Source organism: Caretta caretta, chromosome 2 (assembly GCF_965140235.1).
Source record: "Caretta caretta isolate rCarCar2 chromosome 2, rCarCar1.hap1, whole genome shotgun sequence".
NCBI classification, from domain to species: Eukaryota; Metazoa; Chordata; order Testudines; family Cheloniidae; genus Caretta; species Caretta caretta.
This window is the reverse complement of record NC_134207.1, coordinates 92,150,478-92,172,170: the sequence shown is the minus strand read 5'-3', so window position 1 is coordinate 92,172,170 and position 21,693 is coordinate 92,150,478. Positions and strand designations below refer to the sequence as shown.

At 42.3% G+C, this 21,693-nt stretch overlaps 1 protein-coding gene across 1 annotated transcript in view; it reads right to left on the bottom strand.

Moving 5' to 3' along the window:
* Positions 1-21,693, bottom strand: part of CEP192 (centrosomal protein 192) — a 215,417-nt gene that overhangs the window by 103,607 nt on the left and 90,117 nt on the right. The window contains exons 27-31 of the mRNA XM_075124731.1: positions 13,060-13,190; positions 6,934-8,023; positions 6,712-6,838; positions 4,432-4,606; positions 191-1,091 (exon numbers count right to left, since the gene is read on the bottom strand). Of these exons, the coding sequence (XP_074980832.1) occupies positions 191-1,091; positions 4,432-4,606; positions 6,712-6,838; positions 6,934-8,023; positions 13,060-13,190 (2,424 nt within the window). The remainder of the gene's footprint in view (positions 1-190; positions 1,092-4,431; positions 4,607-6,711; positions 6,839-6,933; positions 8,024-13,059; positions 13,191-21,693) is intronic.

Here is a 21,693-nt window from a genome sequence, read left to right as displayed (position 1 = left end):
ATAAAGATGGAAAGAATAAAACCAGTGTATATGAAACAAACCAGATGACAGCTGTAGCTGTATACCAGTGAAACACAGAAAGTTTCTATTTCTTGGGGTAAATTAAGTTTGATTTACCATTTTAAACTGTTTTGATCAGTAACAGTATTTTAAACAAAATTATGACATTTAGAAAAGAAAAAAAACTTACCAAACCCACATGGCTCCCACCGTTTACTTCCATTAGATTGCCCAATATACGATTCTGTACTTAAAATATTCGGGTTCCAGGAACCAGAGTGTGGATTACAAAGGGAAGATGTACCCAACAATCCAGGCCCAACACTCGGACCTAAAGGAATTCCTACTGTAACTGAATTCTGAATGTGTCCTGCTGGGATGCTAGAAAAAGGAAGTCCTGTTGGAAGACAACAACCGGTGCAGCTGCCACCATACTGAGGCAAAGCAACACTTCCACTTGATTGCATGTTTCCCAGGTATTGTTGAGCAAATGCTGTTGTTGTAAGTGAGCGTCCAGTAAGTAGCGTGGGAATTGCAGAAGACACTGTCTGAGTCTCGGAGGCAGATCCATGGGATTTGAAACTTGAAATAGGAATATACTGTTCACCACACGTGTTTTGATTTAATGGAATATAAACACCTAATGCACTGTATGCGGGTACCATATTTAAAGAGGATAAACCTGGCTTCTTTGTTTTGTTTGTATGATCCTGCCAAGCTACAGGTGTATCGACATTAACAGATAATGGCTGAAGGACACATGACTTGCTTGGTAAAGCTGGATTAACATGTCCCATTTCGTTCTGACTGGATGTTGTGTTTGGAAGACTAGATGTAAACTCATTTTCACTTCTTGGCAAACACTCTCTGGACAATTTATGGTTAGGTACTGAATCTTCAAGTTTGTTGCTAGTACCTGTAGAATCACTTGCTTCTGATTTCTTATTCAGGTTTCTCTGACTAGTGTTTAATGATGTTCCTCTTCTATTTCTTTGCCATGAGAAGTCTTCAGGTTTTTCAGTAGTCTGTTCTACTAATGGAGTTGGACTGGCTCGAATTATTGTTGTGCTCAACTCACTAGCATTATTACTCTAGAACAGAAATTGTTAAATATCACACATTAATATTACAAGTTATAGGCAGGCTTGGAAGGATGAGATTTTTATCCGTAAAGGTCAGTAAATGTCAATTTCACTGTACATAAACTGATGAAAAAAATATTTCCATCCCTAAATCAAAATTTACGGATAGGCATAGAAAGAAAAATGCTGCTTGAAAACTAGAGTATAAGGATATTTACTTTATATATTTTGACATATGATGTTGACACTGTTTTAACAGTTATAAAGCTGACTTTGAATATCATCATCTACTGTTATTAAATAGTTGTCTGATATCCTCACCATAACTTCCTGCCACTATGAAAATTTAAAAATAGATAAAAATTGAGGGGGAGAGGAAAAGCTTAAAGTAACCATTAATATTAACTATCAAAATTATAAAAAGTAAACATTGAATTCTGCCTAACCTAATTATAGGAAAACAATTAGGGTTTACATTGGTACATACCAAAAAGTGGATCAGGAATCTTTGCTGGGAAGGATCTACAGGGCCATTTGACATAATAAGGTTTAACCAAATTTCTGAAAGTTCCCTTTCTTCTAGTAATAAGGTCCACAGATCAATTACAGTAGGTGCTTCCACCTGCTTCGAACTTGGGGACAAAACTACACCTGTAAGTTGCTGAGGAATGCCCCACTTCCTCAAGTTCCCACCAGTTAAGTTAGCTTCCATGGCTAGTGTAACTCCATCCCACTTTCCTCAAGTATATATTGTGCTAACTGCATTTCTAAATTAATTAAATATAAATAAATAAATAAATATCCCAAAGTTTCTTCTACTGTAGAGCAAGGGATAGGTTCCCCTAACTAAATAAACCTGAATCTTTAAATGTCAGTTTTTTATCTGACTCTGGATGATCCCTTTTCAGAGGGGTAACCCATGTTAATCTGTATCAGCAAAAACAACTCGTTCCTTGTGGCACCTTAGACACTAACAGTAAGCAGTATAAATATTACAGCACATGAAAAGATGGAGTTGCCTTACTAAGTGGTGCGGTGGGGTCAGTGCTATCAAGGCCAATTCAATTAAGGTGGAAGTGGCCTATTCTCAACAGTTGATAAGAAGGGGTGAATATTCAAGTTCTTCTCCCCTTTTTGTCAACTGTTGAGTATAGGCCACTTCCACCTTAACTGAATATTAAGCCCCCATCTTGGAATATGAGTAGGGACCCTTGGGAGACTTCTGACAGAGGTGTCAGCAAGTAGATAGCTGGACCCAAAAATCCCTTACTTTACTTCCTGGTGCTGGCAGTGCTCATGCTGCGTCCACTGTTGTCCACCGCAGCCTGATAAGAGAGGGGAGGAGGCAATTGAGCTTTGCAATCAAGAGCATGACTGCTGGTGTGGGCTCCAGGGATTTTGCAATCTTCCATCTGGTGTGCTGCCCTTTGGAATCAATCCCTTCAAAGATGGGGCAAAGGCGCTGCTTGCACTGAAGTTGGCTTTTCTAACCCTGCCGAACTCCCTTCTTGGCCAGGAGATGGGGTTAGAGTGACCCTGCCTAAACCAGGCTTCTAAATGGAAACTATATTTTGCCCACAGAGAAGGCCAAGCTTCAATGAGACACTTAAGAAGAGGAAGAGCAAGGGGACACAGACTTTTCCTTTTATCTGTGGCTCTCAGCTTAGCTCTCACCCTGAAGCAGCACCAGCCAGGGAAGGACCTGAGAAGAGAGAACTGAGCAGGGAGGAAAAACTTCCTAAGAGCCAAGTACAGGCCTGGGACATGATTACAAATTAGCTGAATTGTTAGCTAGAAATTTGAAGTCAACGTCTGGCATCTATCAGAAACGCTCTATAGCTGAGAGGATTGGATAAGCCTGCCTTGGAGACAAATAAAAGTGGCAAAAATTTCAGGAGGTGAGGCATTCCTCTGATGTCTGGCTGGTTCTGCTCCCATGCTATGAACAGGGTGAAGTACCCATTGTTGCACATCTGTGGACTTTAGCATGATGAACACTAGATAAAAATTCATAATTACTACCAAAATCAATGTTTCTCACACCACAGTGTTGACTGAATACTTTGATACTTTCAGGAGTCCAGGAGGTAAGGACCAAAATAACTCATATTTTGTTGGGGCAGTCACTTGAAAAGCATGCTTGCTCACAGACAAGATGAGCTGATTTTACAGAACAGTGGTTTAAGGAATAGAATTATGGAAACACATGGAAGAGAGTTTACATTTAAGAGAAAAATTGTCTAACATAAATCAAAACTGTGCTGTGAAACACTGCCAATGCATCGTTTGCTCAATGTAGTTCCCACATACAGAGGCTCAAAGACTCAAGAAATAAGAAACTGTATCAAAGTTAACCGGCAAATGGGGAAGTGTGTTTTGCCTTTATAACTCATATGAAAATCTGATTTTTTGTTGTGTTTTGGTTTTATTTTTAAAAAGCTGTTTAATGTTTTTTAACTTTAAAAAATGAGAATTTTCTTCTGGTTTTGACAGATTTTTTTCAAAGGATTGGAAAACTATAGTTGGAGCATCCTCAGTCTTCAACTGAAAAATCCGGGGTGTTAAATCTCTGAACTTCTCTTCTATAGGTATGTTTACACTACAATCAAGGCCCAGCAGCATGGCCACAGCTGGCCCAGATCAGCTGAGAGAGGTTCATGGTGGCTGTAAAATTACAGTGTAGACTTTCAGGCTCAAGCTAGAGTCTGGGCTCTGGAGACCCCACGAGGGGGTAGGGTTTCAGAGCCCAGGCTGCAGCCCAAGCCCAAATGTCTACACTGTAATTGTCTAGCCCTGCAGCCTGAGCCCCAGGCATCTGAATCATCTGACCTGGGCTCAGAGACTCAGTGTCATGGGGTTTACCGCAGTGTCCATCTACCCAAAGTGTTTGTAAGAGTTTGAATTAAATAGATATTAGCAAAAACAATTTCAGACAATAACTAAAATACCTTCCGCATTTAACTGCTCAGGTTTTAGTCTTTTGAGCTCTTCTCATGTTTTCCACTCTCAGAAGGGCGCCCAACAGGTAAGTCAAGACCTGATATTTCCCCAGTGTAAAAAAAAAAAAAAAAAAAAAACTGGAAAAGCCTCAAGCTTCCTTTAATGAATGTAGAGGCAAAAAAAGGGTAACTCTTTCAACAAGTCAATTTTAAAGATAAATTGATTCCGGAAAAGGTAACTACTCACTTAAATAAAAATTGCCACAAACTTTTCATTCAAGTTATATTTTAAAGCCCGTCAAACGTTAAACTGCAGACAGTCATAAAAATGTTCAGTATTTCGAAGACAATTTAATGATTTTTTTTTAGAAATACTTTTACATACATGATAGAGATCAAGACTATCTTACCTCACATCTCGCTGCACTCGGTATGATGGCTATATTCTTAAGGGTATTGTCAGTTGCAGAGACATACGTCAGTCGACTCATGCTAGGATTTGAGCATACTGACTGAGTTAAGGTACTATCATTACAGGCAGATGTCTGAAAAGAAGGTGCTGTGCAAGGAGAATCCGCTTCAGATCTGAGGAGGAAATGCAAAGTATGTCAATATTAACTTGTATGTTCACACTTCATCCCCACCAAAATCAAAATTTAAATGTTAGAAACCACTTTTTTAGGTATTCAGTTATCTTAATTAGCTGCTTTGTTCAATTCAATCTGTAGACTATTTACTGCTGAAAAATAACTGGATAGGTCAACCACCAAGATACCTAAATCAACACTAGGATTCTAAATAGTAAAACTTCTGTTTCTTATGATTTCTGTTAACAGACCAAAATCTGTCCTTGGATATGCATGCACAATTCCCCAATTTCATTAGGATCTACATTTGGGGTGCCAAGGACACATCTTGAGCCATAAAACTGAAGCTTGGGCGCACTGATACTATGGTTATGGAAATGGTCTAAGCATCTAAAACTAAAAAGTAAACTGCTATGGCATGAAGAGGGCTTCACTGTAAGCAGGTTTGTATTTCTTCAGTTATGTTTAACACCATATGGCGTTTCTCAACATCCAGATCAACAGGAGTAGATATTTTTCCCAAAGAGCATCCAACATCTCTTTTTACTTCACACCCAAAATGTACATTTTCTGCATGGAGAACACCCTTCCAGAGTTCAAGAGAGGGGCAACTATGAAAGCTTTTATATAAAGGAGTCACCTATAATTTTATCATACTATTATTTATCAGGTTTCAGAGTAACAGCCGTGTTAGTCTGTATTCGCAAAAAGAAAAGGAGTACTTGTGGCACCTTAGAGACTAACCAATTTATTTGAGCATGAGCTTTCGTGAGCTACAGCTCACTTCATCGGATGCATACCGTGGAAACTGCAGCAGACTTTATATATACACAGAGAATATGAAACAATACCTCCTCCCACCCCACTGTCCTGCTGGTAATAGCTTATCTAAAGTGATCATCAGGTGGGCCATTTCCAGCACAAATCCAGGTTTTCTCACCCTCCACCCCCCCACACAAATTCACTCTCCTGCTGGCGCGACTTGATTATGTAAAGAGTTGTCACTTTGGATGGGCTAGCACCAGCAGGAGAGTGAATTTGTGTGGGGGGGTGGAGGGTGAGAAAACCTGGATTTGTGCTGGAAATGGCCCACCTGATGATCACTTTAGATAAGCTATTACCAGCAGGACAGTGGGGTGGGAGGAGGTATTGTTTCATATTCTCTGTGTATATATAAAGTCTGCTGCAGTTTCCACGGTATGCATCCGATGAAGTGAGCTGTAGCTCACGAAAGCTCATGCTCAAATAAATTGGTTAGTCTCTAAGGTGCCACAAGTACTCCTTTTCTTTTTATTATTTATCAAGATACCCCAAAGCTATACATTTTACATCTTGTAATACATAAGCAGCATAAAATAGATTATTCATCCAAAATTGTGTACTAGCTTCTGGAAGAAAGCTGCATGCCCCATAATTCTGAAAATTAACAGCATGTACAACATTTTAATTCTAAACAAAAGTTACTGTTTAAGAGTAACTGAAAACATGAAAATTAGGGTAAGGGTGTCATACTTGTTTTGTTGAGGGGGCCATGTTCCATTTATCATCATGAGGTATGAGTCAGGATATTAAGTTACGACTATATATTCACCAGGGCCAAATTAAACATCGGTATTACAGGTCCAGGCCTACAATCCCAATTAAATTTCACAATTGTTAGAACCTGAGCTGTCATTTAAAAAAAAAACTTCCAGCCCTTATGGTTGCAAATAAAACTTTAAAAGCCCACAAACTACAACCAATCCAGTGATGTCTGCTTGAGTTAGCCTGGAAAAAAATACCTGTGAGAAGTGTGAACTGCTACATTCATCTCAATGCCACAAAACAATTAAAGCTGGTATCTGAAGCAGAGATCTTCTGCTCAAACGAGCAGGGAAATACATGAAGCCAACTATTGCTCAAGGCTCCTGTCACTTGCATATTTGAAAAAAAAAAACTACTGATACTTATAACTGAGGGATACTAGAGTTAGACATTACTGAAACAAGAGCCTACAATAAATTGAGTTCAGGCATTACCTTTTCAGGTAGGCATCTCAAAATATAGCATAAATAGGGGTATATAGAAATGTTAGTTCTCCACTCCCCCATCAAAAAAGTTTACCCTGAAAGAGTTGTTCCAGAAGCTTCGCTGGGAGAAGAATGAATTAGTGGTGAAGTTGAGGGTCTGAAGCTATATTGTTCATCCTCTGAAGATTGTAAATCACATTCAGAAGACGTGGGTTTCTGATCTGTTAACAGAATAATCCCTTTAAGCACAATTAAAATAAGATTATTTTCAAAACAGGCCATTCAGGAAATGGACTGAAGCTATACATTTACTTACCAATACTTTTTGGGGAAGTCACAGAAGGCTTTTCAAAAGTCACGTGTTTTACAAAATTATTGCAAGTAGCACTAGCCTCCCTGATTCTTTTTTGCATGTTTCCACCTTGTCTCTCTTCATCTTTGCTCAGTTTCTGTGTAGATTTTGCTTTGGTATGACTTATAGGTAATGGCATAGTAGGCTGCTGGACAAGTTTTAAGCTGTTGGTTGACACTGTGCTTTCTGTAGTTGCTCTCTTCACTGAGTCATTACTTGATCTAGGAACAATGTTGTTCATCACCAGATGAGCTGTTTCTTTATTTTCACTGGAATAGTTAATATGTGAGTTTGTGAGGCTATTGGTTTGGCTAGCAAATTGCTTTAATGAAGCACCCTTGCCTATATACACCATCTCCTTTTCTGTTGCAGGAACTTTCAAAAATCCTTGTGTCTCATTTTCACTAGATATCTTTTCTGTATCTAGTACATTTGAAGTAAGGCTAGTTCTCTTTGGCTGTGGATGTTTACCAGTTATCAAATCAGATGATTTTTCTGAATGCTCAGCCCTGTTTACAGTTTTCTTCCTATTCTCAGGAAAGTTAGATGCACAAGAGGAATCCTGGGTGCCATTTTCTTCATAAAAGCTTTCTGTAAAGTCCAGAAACCATTTCCCTCCTTGTTGCTTCATAAGAAGATTACTATTTAGCAAGTCTGCTGCCTGAGTATCTTGACTTTTATGTGTATACGGTAAAGAGCTATCCCAAATAAGGTCATGGACAGATACATCAGATCTTGTAAAGTTTTCAGGCTCACTTTCATGCCCAGTCGCTTCAGTCTTTTTAAGATATTTCTCTATATTAAAAGCATTATGCTTTTCTTTATTGCTGGATAAAGGCTGATTAATAAAGGAGAGGTCTGTATCTTTATCAGCTTCAGGAAGCAAGGGTTTCTCTCTACTTTTATTTGAAAGCGCCATTATCATAGCAGCTAATTGGAAAGGATCAGCACTAGCAGATGCATTAGCAATAGCTGAAGCAATTGTGCTTATGCTCAGGATAGGATCTGTGTAATCAGGCAGCTTGTCTTCAAATTTGCTCTTATCAAGTCTTTCCTAAAACGAAATAAAGTTAAATACAAGCTTAACCCAAATTTTAGTTAAAAATAACTCAGCCTTAGCCTCCTACAGGCACAGTCGCACCGGTTAGTTAGAACTGGTTATTAAATTTAGAAGCCCTTTTAGAACCGGTTGTTCCACGAGGGGCAACCGGTTCTAAAAGGGCTTCTAAATTTAACCGGCCAAAAGTGGTGCCTTAGGCGTCGACTCCATGGGTGCTCCAGCCATGGAGCACCCAAGGGGAAAATTTGGTGGGTGCAGAGCACCCACCAGCAGCTCCCCACCCTACCCCCGGCCCCAGCTTGCCTCCACCTGCTCTCCTGAACACGCTGCCCCACTCTGCTTCTCCGCCCCCGCCAGGCTTCCCGCAAATCAGCTGTTCGCACACAAAGTCAGGGCAGGCTGAGAAGCAGGTCGCGGCTTCCAGCTCAGGCCCAGGGAGGCAGAGATGAGCTGGGGCAGGGGGGCGGGAGGAGGGCCGCCAGCACCGCAGCAGGTAGCCGGGGCAGGGGGGGAGAGGGAGGCAGGGGAACCACTCCCCACCCCAGCTCACCTCCGCCACCCTCAGCCTCAGCAGGAAGCCGCCACCTGCTTCTCAGCCCTCCCCGGCTTCCCGCCGAGCAGCTGATTTGCGGGAATGGGGGGGAGGGGGGAGAAGCAGAGCAGGGTGGTGCATTCAGGGGAGGCAGAGGAGGCGGAGTGGAGGTGAGCTGGGGCTGGGCGCGGGGTGCTCTGTACCCACCAAATTTTCCCCTTGGGTGCTCCAGGGCTGGAGCACCCATGGAGTCGGTGCCTAAGGCGCCACTTTTGATATGATCAGTGGGGGAGTGGCCACTCCCCCTGCTCCCCCCCAGCTATGCTCCCCCACCCCTAGGAGCCAGAGTGACCTGCCGGATGCTTTCTGGGAGCTGCCCCAGGTTTGCACCTCCGGGACTCCCCACCTCGCCCCTCAGCAGGTGCCTCTGGCTCTTAGGGGTGGGCACCCACTACGGTGGCCCACAAGACCCTCCTGCCCAGTTCTGGGGGCAGTCAGGGGACAGGGGAGGGGGGTGGATGGGGCAGGGATCCTGGGGGACAGGGGTGGGCAACAGCCCTCTCGTGGGGTGAGGAGGGAACCCGTTGTTAAGATTTTGGAAGCTCATCACTGCCTACAGGAGTGTTATAAATTTTGCAAGTGACTTGTAAATGACTTGGAATATATTATAAGGCACAAACATCATTTAGTTTGTTTATAAAAATCAATACCATAAGAAGTTAGATCCATACTTCACAAGAGTTTCAGAAAGTGTCTAGAAAAGAGCTAATGAAAGCAACAAGCCGGCAAATTTTATAAGAATTAGTACAGAAGCCACCACAGTTGAAGAACATCCTCTCTGTGCCTCCTATGAATTCAACATAAGAAACCAGTACTAAGATAATGGAGACTGGGACAGAAACATGCCAGTTTACAAGGAAGAGAGGAGAGGCTACAGACATGATAAAGAGAGATAATCTCTGGATAAAGAGAGAGCCCTAACTGAAGCCAATTTCTGAATACATACTGCTCACCATCAGGCCTCTTTATACCTCTTGTCCTGCCTGAAAGAAAGTTACTTACCTTATAGTAACTGGAGGTTCTTGGGAAGTGGGTGATCATTGTCTGTATTTGATTGTAGGTGCATATTCACTTCAAGTACCTGGAAACAGAGAATTCTTGCAAGCAGTGTCCATTGGTCCACAGGTGCACCCTTGCTCTCCTCATGCTTCAAACAAAGTATAAAGGGCAGAGTAGACCAACTGCCTCCTCCAGTACCTTCTCTACAGTGAATTCAGGAATGATTGGAGGCATAGGGGAAGGAGGGTGGGTAGTGGAATACAGACAGGGACCACACATCTCGAAGAATCTCCAGTTACTATAAGGTAAGTACCTTTCTCTTCTTTGAGTGCTGTTTCCTATGTATAATTACACTGTGGGTGGCTGAAGCAGTATTAAAGTAGCAGAAGGGTGGCAGGATGCAGGCAGCAGAACTTTCTGACAGACTGCTGTCCCAAAGGAGGAGTCAATATAGAAGTCCAGTACAAGAGCATAATGTCTTATGAATGTGTGGATGGAACTCCACATAGCTGCCTTGAAATCATCAAGAAGCTATATCCTGAAGCAATGACCCTGATGTTGCTTCTGCTCTTATAGAATGAGCCCTTACCAGATAAGGGGAGAAAGATGTTACAGCTGGGAGCAAAGTAAGAAATAGCCAGATATCCATTTAAATAGCCTCTGGGAAGATACAGCTTGACCTTAGAGTTGTTCTGCTATGGCACAAAACTGTCTAGGTGATTTTCTGATTGATTCTGACCTGTCTAGGTAAAAAGTCAATGCTCATTACATTACTTCAGGAGGAAATGAAAGTCTCTTCTCCTCCTCAGATCCATCTGGTTTCAGAAAAAAGACACAGGTAAGTGGACTGACTGGTTTAAGCAGAACTCCGAAAGTAGACTGGGGGCGAAATTTAGATGTAGTCATAATGAGATTTTGTCCTAATCGAATGGATGGTGAATCCATCATTAGAGTTCCAGGCTCACCTACACTTCTGGCTGTGGTGAGGCCAAAAGGAATGCAACTTTCATTGATAAGTATGTGACGCAGGTAGCCCCTCTGCAAACCGGCAAAGGGCACACCACAACATAACTTGAAGCAGGCCTGATACACTCATTGCCCCAACTACTGCTCTCATAATCTGTACCTAAAAAGGTGTCATGTAATGTTTCATATGCAAACTGATAATATGCTAGTCATTATTAATACTGTGTTATGTATATATAGGCAGTGTATAAAGAATTATAGCTGTGAGCTGGAAATATGGTCTTAAAGTATTTGACAGGCAATGCCTAAGCCTAGCCTATCCCAGACAAAGGAATGTGGTTTGGCAGGTTTGACTGTCTCCAATGTAAATTAAGCAAAGTGTGACCAGAGACTATGAAAAGCAGATTTACATGCAAGGTCAACAAAGCCACCAGGTAAACAAGTGGGGGAAGATGACCACTTAATATCAATGGGGGATGGAGACTGCACCCCCAGGAAGCCTTATCTCTTGAAACAGGGTCAATGATCTGGGAAGGTATCAGCAAAGGCAAAAAGCCATTTTGTCATCCATCACTGAGGGGATGAAGGGTGCAGCATCCTTCATATCAATGAAAGTTGGGTCCTCTGGTCTAGAGTAGGAGGGATGCTGATAATATAAGTAAGGAAACTGCTTAAGTATTGTAACTTGCTAGAATTAAGATTTAGTCACTAGAAAACATGTTTTGTTTCACTTGTAACCTTTCCTTCCTCTTTCACTCTTCCTTGTAATCACTTAAACCTACGTTCTTTGTTAATACACTTATTTTTGTTTTATTATAAAGCCATCTCAGTGCTGTGTATTAAACCAAATTGTGGGTCTGCAGCCAAATTAACAGGAATGGATGCATAATACATTCTGTCTCTTTGGAAACAGTAAACTGGATAACTTCTGTGAGGGTCCAGTGAAGGACTGGATACTAAAGGGGAGATGATTTTGGCGAGAATCAGGACTGGAAGGACTATTGGTGTCACTCTGCAAGAAATAAAAAGCCTGATGGAAGCCGAAGTGAGGTCACTGTACGGTCAGCAGACTGCTGGTGCCAGGGATCTACACCAAATCTGCATAGCACAGAAGCACTCATCGTTACAGGGCAGTCAGTGACAACCCCTTACTGGACTGGGTGCAACTCCATTACATGGTGGGCAGCACACCCTGATTGCTGCCAGGTGGACTCCTACAGAACTGAAGGACAGCCCAGTCATCTTGAGAGAAAGAACATATTCACCTTACTTTGTGCTATCTGCTGACTCAGGAGATACACATTTCAGCTGTGCCCACTTCCACTCAGCTGAACAGCATTTCCTATTGGAATCTTTTCTACCTTTATACAGCTTCAGAGCCGGAATATTCTAAGGTTGATACCCATTCAAAAACCAAGCCATGAGATTAAACGTTCTAGGGTCAGGCTGTCTGATCCTGTTCTTCCCCGCATCAAGAGATTGCAAAAGGACTGGATGCTGATTGAAGGATGAAATGATATTAAAAGGAGAACTGGGAATCAAAATTGTCTGGGACAACTGAGTGATGAGGATGACTTGTCCCTGTTCTGTCAAATTTCTATAGAACTCACAATAGGAGCAGTAAGGGAAGAGAGGCCTATTTCAGCTGTCCTGACCAGGGAAGAAGGAGAGCATTGCCTTGAGAGTTTAGACCTAGAGCTTCCCTGGAACAGTAGTTGTTGCATTTCCTAGTCATTTGGGAGACTAATAGAACCCAGAAGGGAGGTCCCTACTGAGCAAAGGGAGGTCCCTACCAAATCATGCAGCTCCCACTCATGATCAATGGTGAAATGCCTGCTGAAAGTGTCCGCCAACACACCCTGAACTCTCGGAAGGTAAGTTGCCAACAGGACGATTTAATTCCTAATACACCAATTCCATCGAGTGACCGTTTCTATGTACAGGGGGGATAAATCTTGCCTCACCAGATTAAAAGGTAAGAGCCGCGAGATTAAGAAATACAAAGTTAGCTATTTTCAAGATCAAACTTATTTTGGTTTTTCATTGCTAAACGCCAAAACAACTTTGTTGAGCTGCTAACGACCAAAGTTTTCTTTAGAAAATGTATTTGAGGCAAGACATGCCTTTCAATTTTGAAACTCAAGCTCTAGATAGCAGAGACTAAAGACTGTTTCCCCATCCACCAAAGAGTCAACATATTAAGAAATCTCAGATCGTTCGGGAGTGGGAGAAAAATAAGATGGCGATCAAGAGGCAGCTTCTTTAGTATGAAAGGATCCTGAACAGAGTCAGAGATTGTTGCTGTTCTAGAGCAGATCAGCATCATCTGACATGATCTACTTTACAGAAAGAAAAAATGCAATGGCTCGTTGTGAAAGCTCACATTTGATACCTTATTAATTTTAATTAATAGTCACACCTCAGATGAATTGAGTTTTTCTTATACTTTCATATTATAAATACATGGAGATACCTCTATTTTACTTTCAGTAGCAGTTGGCATATTTATGCTTTTATTTATTCCCGCTGTAGTCTCCATTTCATCAACAGTGAATGTGGCTGACACAGAGTCTGGGTGTTCCTTTGTGTGCACTTCTATGACTTCTATAAAAACAGAGAAAAAGAGGGTTAAGTAGCAGTTACTGATAAACTGTTTAAATACCCATATTCTTGGGATGTGCCCACCCCACCCCTCAAGTTCTGCTAAAAGCAGTGATCATTAGGACCTTGTGTCTTCCTTTGCAAATCCAAACAGTGAGGCCTGTTGGGGCAACAGCCCTTTTTACAAACTCCAGTTTCATTAGGGGGGCTGCAAAAGCACTCCTGGGCCCCCCCCCCCGCCCACAATGTACCAATGCCAGAACTCTGCTGCTCACTTTTCCTCCTCCTCAGAAGGGAAAGGCACCAAACTTCCTGATGGGGGTTACAAAAACATAACTTACACAGCATTTATCAAATTTATTTTTTTCCTCTCACCCATTTGCCACTCCCCCCATAGCATCAACCCTTCCTTCCACCAGCATTAATCCAGAGCTTACATCCACACTCTTCTGCCTTCTCCTCACCTTTGGAGCCATTTGTCCCAACCCCGCCCTTCCCTCCATCCCCATCCTCTCGCCCTGCCACAACCACTCTCACCAAAACCTCCACCCCTCCGGTGCCACCATCCCTAGCTTCACACCCATCCCTCTACACTTCTTTTGCAGTTATTTGTCTGGTCAGGTGTGTATTGTATGACATACAATAGATGCCTATTTGCATACCAAGCCAGATACCAGGTGCCAGATGGTGAAATCTACAAGGAAACCTATAGGAAAATCAGCACAAGGGTATTCTCTTTATGGGTAAGATCAAAGGATTGGTCTGGTATATCAGGTAACACAAGGAAACAGCTTCTTTCACCTAGGAAACAAGCTGACGGCAGGACACGGATTATCCAACAAGTTCTTGGAGTCCACTGGAAATTTTTTTATTTCAGAAGGTGCAGAAAGCAACTGGGAGGGGGTGGGGGAGGCTCTTTTAGATTTGATTTTGACAAATAGGAGGAGCTGGTTGAGAACTTGAAAGTGGAAAGCAGCTTGGGTAAAAGTGATCATGAAATGATAGAATTCATGATTCTAATGAATGGTAGGAAGAAAAACAGAACGATGCAGATAATGGATTTCAAGAAAGCAGATTTCAGCAAACTTGGGGAGTTGGTAGGTAAGATCCCATGGGAAGCAAGTCTAAGGGAAAAAACAGCTCAAGAGAGCTAGCAGTTTTTTAAAGAGACATTATTAATGGCACAAGAGCAAACTACCCCACTGTGTACGAAAGACAGGAAGTATGGCAAGAGACCACCCTGGCTTAACCAGGAGATGTTCAATTTGAAACTCAAAAGAAAGTCATACAGAAAGTAGAAACGAGATCAAATTATGAAGGATGAATATAAACACCACAAGCATGTAGGGACAAAATTGGAAAGACCAAGGCACAAAATGAGATTAAACTTGCTAAAGACAAAGGGTAACAAGGAAACATTCTAGAAACGTTAGAAGCAAGAGGAAAACCAACGACAGGACAGGCCATTTACGCAACTGGAAGGGGAAACAATAACAGAAAAATGTGGAAGTGGCAGAAATGCTAAATGACTTTTTTGTTTCAGTTTTCACCAAAAAGGTTAGTAATGACTGGACAGCTAACCTACTGAACACCAGTGAAAATGAGGTAGGATCTGAGGCTAAAATAGGAAAGAACAAGTTAAAAATTACCTAGACAAATTAGATGTCTTCAAGCCAGCAAGGCCTGATGAAATACATCCTAGAATACTCAAGGAACCAACCGAGAAGATATCTGAGCCATTAGGAATTATCTTCAAAAACTCATGGAATACAGAAGAGATTCCAGAGGACTACAAGAGGGCAAATACAGTGCCCATCCATCATAAGGGGAATAAGGACAACCCAGAGAATTACAGACCAGTCCGCTTAACTTCAGTACCCGGAAAGGTAATGGAGCAAATAATCAAGCAATCAATTTGCAAACACCTAGAAGATAATAAGATACGTAACAGTCAACATGGATTTATCAAGAAGAAATATCAAACCAACCTAATAGTGTTTTTTGACAGGATAACAAGCCTTTTGGGTGGGGGGAAGCGGTAGTTGAAGTATATCTTGACTTTAAGGTTTTTGATATTGTCTTGCATGACCATCTCATAAACAAAACTAGGGAAATACAGCCTAGATGGTGCGACTATAAAACTGGGAGCATAACTGGTTGGAAAACCACTTCCAGAGACTAGATACTAGTGGCTCACACTCAAGCTAGGAGAACATATCAAGTGCAGTCCCACTGGGATCGGTCCTGGTTCTGCTCAATATTTTAATAAATGATTCAGAGAGTAATAATAATAATGGCAGAGAGTACACTTATAAAGTTTGCGGACAATACCAAGCGGAGTGGCGTTTCAAGTGCTTTGGAAGATAGCATTAAAATTCAAAATGATCTGGACAAATTGAAGAAATGGTCTGAAGTAAACAGGATGAAATTCACAAAGGACAAATGCAAAGTAATCTACTTAGGATGGAACAATCGGTTGCACACATACAAAATGGGAAATGATTGCCTAGGAAGGAGTACTGCGGAAAGGGATCTGGGGGTCGTACTGGACCACAAGCTAAATATGAGTCAACAGTTGCAAAAAAAAAAAGCAAATATTCTGGGATGTATTAGCAGGAGTGTTGTAAGCAAGACCCGAGAAGTAATTCTTTCGCTCTTCTCCATGCTGATAAAGCCTCAGCTGGAGTACTGTGTCCACCTCTGGGTGCTACAATTCAGGAAAGATACGGACAAATAGGACAAAGTCCAAAGGACAGCAACAAAAATAATTAAAGGTCTAGAAAACATGACATATGAGGAAAGATAAAAAAAATTGGGTTTGTTTGGTATGGAGAAGACTGAGGACATAACAGTTTTAGTAATATAAAAGGTTGTAACAAGGAAGAGGGTGAAAAATAGTTCTTGTTAACCTCTGAAGATAGGACAAGAAGCAATTGGCTTAAATTGCAGCAGGGAGGGTTAGTTTGGACATTAGGAAAAGCTTGCTAACTGTAAGGGTAGTTAAGAACTGGAACAAATTGCCTAGGGACATTGTAGAATCTCTGTCACTGGGGGGTTTTTAAGAACAGAGGTTAGACAAACACCTATCAGGAATGGTCTAGTTATTATGTAGTCCTGCTTTGAGTGCAGGGAGCCAGACTAGATGACCTATTGAGGTCCCTTCCAGTCCTACACTTCTGATTCTATGCCTTGTTTCATAAAAAAAAGATCACACAGCCTGCCTGGCTGAAAAGCACTGGTGAGCAATACTTAATTAATAAGATACTCTCATGTCTAATACAGTCTAGGCACCAGAATGAGAGTGATTTCATTTTACATGTAACCCTTTGTTTCCATTTTACATATAACCCTTTCTACTTGCCATCACAGGAATCTCTATACTTTGTTAATAAGCTTATTTGTTTTCACTACAAACATCAAAGTTTTGTGGAGCTGTGATCTGAGGTGTAACCTGTAAACTGGTTTTTACAGCTTCTTTGGAAGCAGTGAATTGGTAAATATTGAGAGTATCCAGTGGAACAGGGGCCAGACACTCTTGGGCAGTGGTCCCCAACCTTTCTTGCATATAGCAATAGCAATAGCATATTGCTATTCCCAAAAGACTCTGGCAGGCACCAAACATCCCGCTGCTGAAATGCTGCCACAAGCAAGCAGCAGCGATAAGAAGCATCGCCACCAAAATGCCGCCAAGAAACAGCAACGCTTCTTGGCGGCACTTTGGCAGCGGTGTGTCCTGCGGGTGCACAACAATGCTCCAGCAGGTGCCATGGCGCCCGCGGGCACTGCGTTGGGGACCCCTGCTCTAGGGAGATACTTGGAGAGCTTGGTGGTTAGAGTGTGCCTATCACTAACCTGGCGAGAGAGAGAGAGCAGGGCCTGCATAGACCTAGAGGGGCTGCTTGTATTGCCTGTGGCTGGTGGCAAGATGCCTCACAACCCTAGATACTCCTGGGAAGCACCACATTCCTTTCTCTCCCCCTCGCACCCCAGATCAGGCTGTGGTGGGGGTGCTGGGCTTCTCTTCCAATCCAAGTCCAACACCTCCCCCCCAACTCCTTTCCCTTCTCATTCTTTCTCCTCTTTTGAAAAAGTACAACTCCTCTCACCCTCCATTTTGCTCTCATCTACCATCCATCCAACTTCTCCACATCATCCATCCTCTGATTAACACCTGGCTCTCTTTTCCTCTCTGATCTCCCATAGTAACCCTCAGGGACACCAACTTCCATTCAACCCCTCCGCTACTCACTTTCTCACCCTCATCTCTCCATTCAACCTGCAATCCTCATTCAATTCCCATGCTCACTAAGAAGGCTGTTCACTTGGCTGGTTCTTCACCAACCATTGTGCGCTCTCTCTCTGCTACAGAATTTACCTTTTCTGACCATCACTTGGTCTCATTCAGCATTGCTCATCAGCCCCATCCCCTCCTCACAACCTGTCACTCGGCCTTTCCATGATTTCCAGTCCACCAGTATTGATTACTTTCTTGTGTCTGCTCTCAGCTCTCTCCTCCCTTAACACGATTGTTGAGTCTCTGTATGCTTCTCTCCTCCACCCCTGACTCTTGCCCCTCTCCCGCATCACAAGATGCAAACCTGCCAATCCCCAATACTAGCTCACCCCCATCTGCTTCCTATGATCCTGCTCTCACACTGCAGAGCATCCCAACATCCAACTGACTTACACTACAAATTTGTTCTCTCCTCCCTCAGTTCTGCTATCTTCCCTGCTAAACAACTCTATTTCTCCAATTTAATTGAATCTTACCACACAATACCAGTTTGGCACAGAGGCCCATTGGTGCCAACTGGCAAAGGGTTCACTGTTCTTTGGAAGTAACTCCTATCTCAGACCTGACAAACTCACTACACCCAAAGCACCACTGTCATGGTATTCATCTATAAAGGGCAGCATGTGAGGTCTCTACTGAAGTTTTGTAACTTACTGATACTCATCATTGTGAGATGTGTATACAATAATATAACTATGTTGAAAATTACGCCCTATAATACTGAGTGAAAGTAAGTCATCAGGGAATAAGAAGTCTTGTTGAGGGCCCATTCAGGTAGGAGGGAATTGTCAACCCTCCCTGACTAGCTGATTACATAATGTGGTGGTCAATTGTTTACCTTTTCACCAACCCAGAAAAGTCAATGGAAAACCATCAAAGACAAACCATAAACATCAAAACCACTTGGAAATGAAAATGACATGGAAGTGATATGACAGCAAGGGGACTGCCCTGTCTGTGAATGAAGACAGAACACTGACTCAATATATCATAGGATGGAGAAAGACCCCCTGGAGCCACTCACCGAGAAGGTATCTTGCTAACGCCAGGGTGCTTCATGAAAGCAGCTGTGCTCCTAGCTCCTTTGAGCTAGCAAACATTGCAAAAGACTGAACTTTGGGGTGAGAATCTACTTTAGGAGATAGGAAAGGTAACTATTAATAAGTATAGGCCCTAGTTTTATGATTTTATTTTGTACATAACTGTGTTTCCATCATTCACACTTGCTTTCACTTGAATCTCTATTCTTTCTCAAATAACTGTTCTTTTGTTTTACTAAAATTGAACTCAACTGGTGTGTGAGACCAAGCAGCACTGGACTAAGGGACTTTAGGAAAGGAAGGTATGGGATTTCTGTGACTATCCAGTGATCGGGGCTGAATATCACAGAGGAACACTTAAGTAGTGTCCACAAGGGTGCATCTATTCTTAATCTGCAGGGTAAAGGCAGGGCTCTTATAGCCCAGAGGAGAGTGCTTGAGTGGCTGACAGTCTGGTTGTGTTACAGAGACAACACCTCACACTGTAGGCAGGTGGCAACAAAGTGAATCTCACTCTTTGGTACCCTGAGAAACAGCACACGCAGCCACCTTTTGACTCCCTCTTCAGACCCTCCTGCTTGCACTTTTCTCTCCTAACAGGATCTCACGTATATCTTCCAAAAGAAAACTGACAAAAAACATTCCTCCCTCTCCTCAGCTTGCCTTTCCTTCTCCTCCTCCAACTCTCTCTTCTCCCATCATGGATGCAGAAGTCAGTCTGCTCCCCTACCCTAACCCCTTCACTTCCTGCAGTGACCTCACCCCATCTCTAGATCTCCCTTGTGCCCTCTCATATCCACTCCCTTACTGTTCTCCTTAAGCTCTTGTTTTCCGCTGGCTCTTTCCCCTCATAATACAGACATGTTCTAGTCTCTCTCATCTTAAAATACCTTGGACTCCACTTGCCTCTCCAACTACCACCACATCTTCCTTTGATATCTAAGCTCATTGAATATGGAATCTACAATCACTATCTGGAGCTGCTCTCTTGCAGTTCCATCCTAGACATTCTCCAATCCAGCCTCCACTTCCTGCACTCCACAGAAACCACTTACCAAAAATCACTAATGACCTCTTCCTAGCTAAAGCTCAGAACCAGTTCTTCATCCTCGCTGACCTGTCAGCTGCCTTCAACAACACTGATCATACTCTTCTTGAAATCTTTGTCCTGGTTCTCCCTCTCTCCAGTCGCTCCTTAGCATGTGCTTTGGATGACCCTCCTCATGCTCCAGCTTTCCTTGGAGGTTTCACAGGACTCTGTCCACGGTCACCTTCTCTTCTTACTCTACATCTTACCTTTGAGTAATATTGCAACCACAAGTTCAATTACCATTCCTGTGTGGACAATTCACTGATCTGACTCACTGCTTCAGATCTGTCACCTTCTGCACAATATAATTCTTGGTTGGTCTCTCAGACATCTCCTCCTGGATTCCTAACTGCCAGCTTAAGCTCAACATTGCGCTAAAACAGCTCCTAATCTTGTCCCCAAAACCCTGCCTGTTACCTCCTCTCGATCACTGTGGACACCATCATCCTGCCTATTACTCAGACATTGCCATCTTCAACTGACGTCTCTCTAGGTCCTGTGTCCTTTCTGTATCTTGCCAATTCTGAGTAAAATCCTTTAGACATGGCTTTTCTTATCTACACAACTAAATAGCTCTTACCCAAATTCTTATCTTGCATCTTGATTACTAAAATGTCCTTCTCCATGAACATGACAAATCCAATCTTACCCATCTCATATCCATTCAGAACGCTGCAACAAAGATCATTTTCCTAACCTGGTGCTTTGACTATTCCACCCCTCTTGAATCCCTCCACTCCCTTCCCTTATTTCCATATCACATCAAACACAAGCTACTTGTATTCATTTTCTAGGCCCTTCACAGTCAATCCCCACCATATCTCTCATTTGCTATCAAACTGTCAATGCTCGCTTCTGATCAGTCCATGATGCAGCCTCCTACAAACAAGCAGCTTCCTGCTTTCTCCCATGCTACCCCACACACTTGGGAGGTACGTCCTGTAAACATCCACAAAGCTACATTATCTACCTTCAAATTCCTTCTCAAACCTCTGCTCTAAGAATACAATTTTTTTAAAAGCATAGGAAAACACTTTTATTAGCTAACAGCTCAAAGGCAGTTGTTTGGTTTCCAAGTCTGTGTCCCAAGAAGGTGCTGGTTCACAAGAAAAGATCATTCAAAAATCTCTCTCCATAAAAGGAGTAGTAAAAAGATGGAAGAACCATGCACTGGAGAGAGACGGGTACAGCTCCAACTGAAAAGCCAATATTCAGACATGCTTGAAATAGCATTGAAAGACAACCAAACTGAGTAAAACCAAAATGAAAGGAACTATGGAAATCAACAGAACATCTGCAATGAAAAAGTTGCACCTCAAGATTTTTGTTATTGAAGGCTTTTAACTATGCAAAAGAATTATCTTGAACTTCCTAAGGTGACTCAATGCCTAAACTCAAATCACTGTGCACGCCACTACAGTGGTTTCAGATCGAACCACAGAATAAATTGTTTCTAAGAGCAAAATCATCTGGTAGAATTGGAAGCCAAACTGGAGGTACTGAAACCATGACAAAGGGAGAATTTAAAAGGACATTCAAGTTAAAGCTATTAATGTCCCATGAGCTTTGTCTTGTCAGATCTTCCTGATGATCCTTTCACCTAGACGTATAGCCAGGAAAGCATATTAAAAATCCTGGTACTGTCCAGGAAAAAAGGAAGGTTGGTTTTAGCCTTTGCATTTGAAAAGAGTGAGAATTTTAGCTACTTTTCCTGCTGTTGAAGAGCCTTCTGGGCAGTAGCCAGCTGGGGCTTCAATCATTGTCCATATTGGTGTTTAAGAACGTGTTGATATCTGACCCAATAATCCTTTGATTGAGAAGGTGTGTATGTTGGGCCTGGACCAGGCTACTTCCTCTCCTGCCATCAACAAGGAAGGAGGAAAAAGAGAAGGCACAACCTGCCTCACTAATTCCTGAAAAGTCACCGAGGCTCAGATTCATAGTATACATCATTTTAGTTCATTTCAACACATCAGTCTCTCACTTAAAAAAATTAAAATAAAAGCAAAACCCACAAACATGGCTAGTGGTTCATCAAGTCCATTGTTCTGTCTGACAGTGATCAGTACTAACTGCATCAGT